General features: G+C 42.5%; 1 protein-coding gene across 1 annotated transcript in view; it reads right to left on the bottom strand.

The window, feature by feature from the left end:
- Positions 1-2,568: 2,568 nt before the first annotated feature.
- The window catches only part of TTF2 (transcription termination factor 2), a 29,924-nt gene continuing 25,442 nt past the window's right edge, over positions 2,569-7,050 (bottom strand). Inside the window, exons 21-23 of the mRNA XM_009289807.1 lie at positions 4,901-4,983; positions 3,785-3,859; positions 2,569-2,940 (exon numbers count right to left, since the gene is read on the bottom strand). Of these exons, the coding sequence (XP_009288082.1) occupies positions 2,796-2,940; positions 3,785-3,859; positions 4,901-4,983 (303 nt within the window). The 3' untranslated portion in view covers positions 2,569-2,795. The remainder of the gene's footprint in view (positions 2,941-3,784; positions 3,860-4,900; positions 4,984-7,050) is intronic.

Below are 7,050 nucleotides of genomic sequence, written 5' to 3'. Positions count from 1 at the left end.
CCCCGCCCCGCCTGCGCCTCCGGGAGCCCCTGACCCGTGCACCCCGCCCGCCGGCTTCCTTTACGAGCAGACACTAAGGACACGCTCTTTTTTCTGGCACCTGAACGAGAGAGGGAGCACCTCACATAGAGGCAGCAGCAGGAGGGGGCAAAGGAAGCTACTGCCGTAGGACGAGGGTTAGGGAAGGGGGATGCCGTGGTGGCACACCTTCCCAGCTTTCCATTACAGCCTCCAGCGTTTGCTCTGCGTCCAGGCCCTTCGGTATATAAACTGCCCCATGGAAACACCGCCCTTAAACACCACTTAGCACCATAAGATGCTATTCTGTCACGCCATCAGTGACCACAGGTAAATGCTACTCTTGGTCCTCTCCAAGAGGCCATAGGATACTGCTGAGTCTCACAGAAGGCACCAGGCACCACGGCCTTGCTCACTCCCATCCATTAATTCTGAGCAGGTGGCAGTGGGGTTCTGCTTTACTTCTAACAAGCCTGTAAAAAATGATTTCAGGATAGTCAGAGGCAAAGGGAGACTGCTCTTTGACAAAGGAGTAGAAAAAGAGCCCCCAATCTTCTTAAACTTCACTATGACACTTAACATTCTTCTCTGTAAAGAAACAAGGCCCTAATATTTTTGTGTTGCAGTGAGGTGCAAATACCTGGTTACACATGGGCTAGCGTTGTTTAGCAGTATTTTTGCTCGGTTTTGAAGATAGCGCAAACCAAACTCAAACAAAACCCACCGCTTCCCCCTCCCCCTACATTCCTTTAAAAATTTGACCTTGAATACCAAAACCACCTATTCTTCATTCACTTCTCTTAGCTGCATTAATTCGCCATTTCAGAAGACAGTATCTAAGAGGTACATGCTAGACCTTCAGGTTCAGAATTTCTCTGAACTAAGCTGAATGTCACTTCATAGCCCACTGGTTATCTGGGTTTCCTAAGAAAGGCTGAAGCCCTTTCCTTGAGAGAACTTCGAACAGAAAAAGCAATTCCTCCCCCTGGCAATATCCGATACACCTAACAGTGATACTGCATCGAGGCTACAGTTACATTCAACCAAAGGAAGACACACAGAATGAAGGGTTAATGCGTCCAAGAGAGAGATTTAAACTGTATTTAGTAATACACCTTAAAGAGGGAAACCTGCCAGGCTAACAGGAGCTCCAAGGAAAGGGGGAGGTCATCAGACCAGAGCGCACATGAACTCCAGAGAAGAAACTAAGTTCTGCTCATGTAAATGTTCAAACCAAAATAAAGTAGTTTTGGAAAGTTAGTCCATAGCTTCCTGTTTGGTGGAAGAGAACAGATGTTCTGATATGTTTTCCAGAAAACCAGCATAGCAAGGCAAGTGAGCAGCGTGCTATGTTCCCCAAACTGAGATTATGGTTAAATTGCCCAAGTTGCACAGCCTTCCTTGGCTCCGAGAGCTTTTCAAGACACTTCCACCATGGCTGAATTTATGGATATATGCACACAAAAAACCCAAATTACTATTTTTGTGCCCCCAGCCCCTGTATCTGTGCAATAAATTGGAATAATCCCACAGCTTCACTTGCACATCATGTCAAGGCAGGTAAGAGAAATGACTAACACAGCCGTATCGTACTCCACCAGGACACTGTTGTACTAACAGGAACCACGGATCTGCAGATAGCTCTCTCCACTCAAAAGGCTACCAAATGCTATTATCTTATTCCACGGGGAATGACGATACAGGAACCAACATCTAGTTTCTTATCCGCACTCTTAACTTGTCATGCTTTACCACTTAGCATTAGAAATAAACTCTTCAAAGGCCCTCATTTGGTACGGTACTTACAGGAACTGTGCCAAATCCCAGAGAAATGGTGTAATCAATAGAAAACCAGAATGTGCAGTGGACATGGCCAGGGACACAGCAGAGGGAGATGGAAGCAGGGAAGATGCACTACCAATAAAAAAATATTTGCCTAGAAACTTCACTCACCTGCACATACCACTTCTGATAGGAGGGAGAATACAAACCATTAATCAAGGACTTGCAACTCATCTACTATTAAAAAATGGAAGCATCTTCTAAGGAAGAATAGCCTACACATTAAAAGGTTTGCACTAAGGAAACCTCACGCTATTTAATACTCAGAAGAAAAAAACACCACCACCACAACAACCAGGAATGCAGGTTCTGTTTCATAGGAACATAACAGAAATCTGCTTCCCTGCTTGAATACTTTGAGCAGGGTAGAGAAATGCTTCTTCACTTAGATATAAAAAGTCCTCCTAAGGAACAAAAGAGAAAATGAAGTATTGCTCTAAGTCCTTCCTTAATTGTTACTTATACATTCTAAAGTTTATATCTCATCCTATAGCATCGTGCTCAAAATTTTTTTTTTTTTTTCTTCCTTCATGCCCACCCAACCTCACCACTCAACCTCTGAACTTTCCTACCTCACACTTGTCTCTCTTGTTCTTGTTTCACTTATGCCTGTGCTTCTCCTGTCCTGAAGAGGAAAGAAAGTTTTCTAACTAAAAAGCATATGTAGGAAACCAAGAAACAAGCAAATATTTAATATTTACCCAAAAGTGTTTTAAAACAATAGCTTAATTTATAACTTTATTAACCTTTGGATACACAATCTAATTTCAGTATTAAAACAAATTCCTGAAGTTGATAACTGCTCTTCCTGGAACAGTTACAAAAAAGTTTTTTGTTCAAAATAAATGACCGCCTTAAAACAGGAGTCCTTTGTTGAAGTCTGCAGTTACTTGTAGGTATAAAAATAACTTTCTGTTGTGTATTTTAAAGGATAATTAGATGCCGAAGAGAATTTTGAGGTCAGCCAGAGTGAGCTTAGTAAAGGTCTCCCCTTTGCCTGACAGCACTTGCTGGGCGAGAACTTTCTTCCTCCTCTGGAGTTGTATGATCTTTTCTTCTACTGTTCCTTCGCAGACAAACCTAAAAAAACCAAAGCCACATCATCTCAGCTGCTAACAAAAAATGTCAGCATTACATAAGCACTTCCCCAGTAAATTTCCAAAGTCTCGTCTCACTTAAAAATTAGCAGCCTATTATGTGACTGACAAAACGTAACTTTGCACAGAAAATAGCTGTTCTCATATCCAGATATTATACCATTTCAAATAAAAGTCTGATGCACTTTAGGCCTCAACTTTGGTCATCTGAAGCAATAGTAATTCTGTGACAAAATCCTGTAGTGATTGCTTGATAACTGATGGCACCTATTATACTAAAAGCATCGTACACAAAACAGTATTTTAGATTCCAGTAGCTTTGAATTTGCTGTGCCTTTACAATAACTAAGCTAGCCTTTTAGTACCTACGGTTACAGATGCTTTTTCTAAAAGCCAACTTTGCCACTTATTAGAAGCGCTCCATATGTTCACATTAGTGATATTAGGAAGGTCCAGGCTTAGGGAGCACAGTTAAAAATCTCCACTCAATAAGAGAAGAGAAATGGCTTAGTACCTGAATTGTTCTCAGGAATGAACAGGACATTCCCACTAAACCACAGGTTGAAAAACAATAAACCACTGCTAGCTATCAGGACAGCAACATGCAGGCAAGTGCCACATAGAAACACGTTCATGTGGTCTCTTTATCTCCGTGCCCAAACCCCAATCCCACCGTCAAGACCTTGTGCCTAGCTTTAAGTAAAGAAACAAGCCTCAAACCAAGGCCTTGTCTCACCAACTAGAGCCAGACAGTACATGAGCAGCAACAGCCTCATTTCAGTACATGAGCAGCAACAGCCTCATTTACTGCTAAGGAAAATCCTGACCTGTGTATCACAACATCCTTCTGCTGCCCCACTCGGTAAATGCGGTCACATGCCTGGTCCTCGAGAGCAGGATTCCTGCAAGGGAAAAAAAAATAGCTTAAGGGCTTATGTTTAGGAATATCTGAAATATCGAAGCCTCTGTGCTTGCCTCATTCGTCTGCCTCCAGAGCATCCTGTGTTCTTCCTCTGTAGAACTAAAACTGCTCCCAGGTTACCTTGCGTTTACTAGCTTGATCACCAATATTCACCTGACCGGATTTCCCTTTGCCCTTGGTAGAACTATGCTACAACTCCACGCAAAGTCAGCTGTGTGAATTAGACCACTGTTCCACGTAGCCCCATATTTCTGGCCAATAGTTAGTACTCACAGAAAGCTGAGTAGCTGGTGAGGAGAGTGAAGCAGGAAGGCGAACTCCATTGAAAGAGGCCTTCACTCAAGAATATTTACATAAGAAATGGTTCTGTTTGACACACAGTTACAGGGAATACTTGTTAGCATAACTTTCATATTGTAGAACTTCTCCTTAATGCTGCTACTCAGCAGCTAGTTTTGTACTGAAACACATTAGTTTGCTTTTAAGTTCCCACAAGCAACATTTAGTTAGAAAAATTGTGATTCTGACTTTCAGAGACAACGTAAGCATTATGAGCTCATATGCACTATTTTCATAGCCCTGTAAAACCCCAAGGTACACTAGCTATGCCTGATCACTGACTATGCTCAACACAATCGATTCGTTTCAAGACAAATTCCCTGTAGGCATTACTGTACTATTTTTATTACTGCAAGAAATGAAGCCAGGGACTGCCAAGTCCCCCGTACCCTTTTGTGATACACACTGCATACTTGCTTCTTTGGATTCCTGTTATCCTCCTCTATTTTTTTACCCCCACAGAACTGTATTTCATGGTGGTGAGCACTGGACTGACAAATCAGAGTGTCTTGGAAGAAGGCTGTAGTAAAAACACTTTTCTACAACTAATCATTAGCCCTTACTCTCAGCTAAACACTTGCCTCTTAACCCAGTTATATCAGAAGTCACAATACATGTGGCGAGAAAGCAAACAGCATGCCCTACATACATCTTCTGAAATGGAACTTTTATTTCTCTTTACCAGTGCATGTCAAGGAGAAAGAGGTGGTTTCCTCCAGTCAAGTTCAGGCCAATGCCTCCAGCCAGCAACGAGACCAACATTACCTTCAAAGGCCAAAAGAGAGTTAAATTCAGGAGCCTGTTTCCAGAAAATGAAAGCTTCATATACTCCACATATTAATTTGAACTGAAGGAGCTGTTTATCGTATTTATACTACATGTGTATATTTATTATGTATTTGGGAGCCTGCCAGATGCTACTTGATAAGGCATAGAAGCCTGGACATGGAAGTTATGGCTCAGAGAGGCCATTCCATATACCATTCCATATGTATTACCCCTAGTTTTTAGAGACTAGAGAAAGGACTGAAAAATTCAGGCTCTCTCCATGTCCCACTCAAATGACCAGCCTCTCTGATGGCAGCCTGTTGCCAACAATGGGAGCAATCAGCACCAACTCTGAATTAACAATAATTATTACTTAAACACAGGCAACTGGACTGAAGTGGCCTGCTACTCCTTTCATTTTGTTTCCACATAACCTAGTATTTAGAAAGAGATGAGTAGCTGGGGAGGAAAGGGGATATAGCAGATGGTCAATTTAGAGAAGATCTCTTGTACAGCAGGAAAAGAACTCAATTAAGGACAGAGACACTTGCTATACATATTTACTACTCAATTTCATGGTATGGTACCTTAAACCCCTGATCTTGTTTAAGGGGTCAGCTATTCATATAGCTGGCAGAAATCCTCCTTTGTTTAAGTTCAAAGCTAGAAGGAGAAGTATCTGTTTTGCAGATAGCAGCTTGTTCAAGAAATCCAGCAAAGAAGAACTAATGCACCACATTCTCCCCTTCCAGTCACAGATCCACCCTCAGAGGACACAGCTTGTCCTGCCTCAATCGCAGGAACGTCAGTGTTCAGATGAAAGTGTACTAGTATGAACAATGAATTTGGATTCAGACTTCTTTAGTCACCTGGCAAGCTTCCTTGCCTTAGCCAAAATTTCAGATTAGAAACTAGAAGAGCCAAAACACTGTAGGTAATCAGTATTTCTGTCCTGGTTTCAGTGGGATAGAGTTAATTTTCATCCTAGTAGCTAGTACAGTGCTGTGTTTTGGATTTAGCATGAGAATAATGTGGTAACACACTGGTGTTTGTTGCTAAGTCGTGCTTACACTAGTCAAGGACTTTTCAGCTTCCCATACTCTGCAAGTGAGGAGGGAGCATAGCCAGGACAGCTGACCCAGACTGGCCAAAGGGATATTCCATACCACATGACGTCATGCTCAGTATATAAGCTGGGGGGAGTTGGCCGGGGGGCAGCGACCACTGCTCGGGGACCAGCTGGGTGTCAGTTGGCAGGTGGTGGTGAGTGGTTGCGTCACTTGTTTTTCCTGCATCTTGTTTCTCTCTCTCTGTTATTGTTTTCCTTTTCATTACAATTTATTATTATTATTTTATTTCAATTATTAAACTGTTCTTATCTCAACCCACGAGTTTTCTTACTTTTGCTCTTCCGATTCTCTCCCCCATCCCACCAGGGGGGCAGGGCAGGAAGGGTGAGCGTGCAGCTGTGTGGTGCTCAGTTACTGACTGGGGTTAAACCATGATTTCAAAAAACACCTCAAAAATGAAAGAAGTCACAGAGAGGTCACCTTATTTTGGAAGCGTGCAACACTGACTTCTCTCACCCCAAGCCCAATCTTCCTACCCTTATACTGGGGCGAGATAAGCTCTTGTTAATTTTAGCCTCATTCGCACATTCAGCTGTCATTCTCTCTTCTCAAAAGGATTAGTCTGGCACAAAGTATCTAGTGTGCTGGAAAACAATAAGAAAGTCTTACAGGTTCCTTGGCAAGCAGGTGATAGAAAGAAAGAGACATCTTCCAACACAGGGACATGAGCTGAAAACAACCAACCTGCTCTGAGTAGAGCTAACTGGCCCCATATCTTCCACAATACTGTGGCAAAAATATCTTTGAACACACCTTTGAAGATTGGACATGAGGAAAAATTTCTTTACTGAAAGAGTGGTTAAGCACTGGAACAGGCTGCCCAGGGAAGTGGTTGAGTCACCATCCCTGGAAGTATTTAAAAGATGTGTAGATGTGGCACTTAGTAGGGACGTGGTTTAGTGGGCATGGTGTTGTTGGGTTGACGGTTGGACTC

Source organism: Aptenodytes forsteri, unplaced genomic scaffold (genome assembly GCF_000699145.1).
Source record: "Aptenodytes forsteri isolate BGI_AS27 unplaced genomic scaffold, ASM69914v1 Scaffold61, whole genome shotgun sequence".
NCBI lineage: Eukaryota > Metazoa > Chordata > Aves > Sphenisciformes > Spheniscidae > Aptenodytes > Aptenodytes forsteri.
Note: the sequence above shows the minus strand (reverse complement) of the source record. Positions and strands in the feature narration are given on the sequence as shown.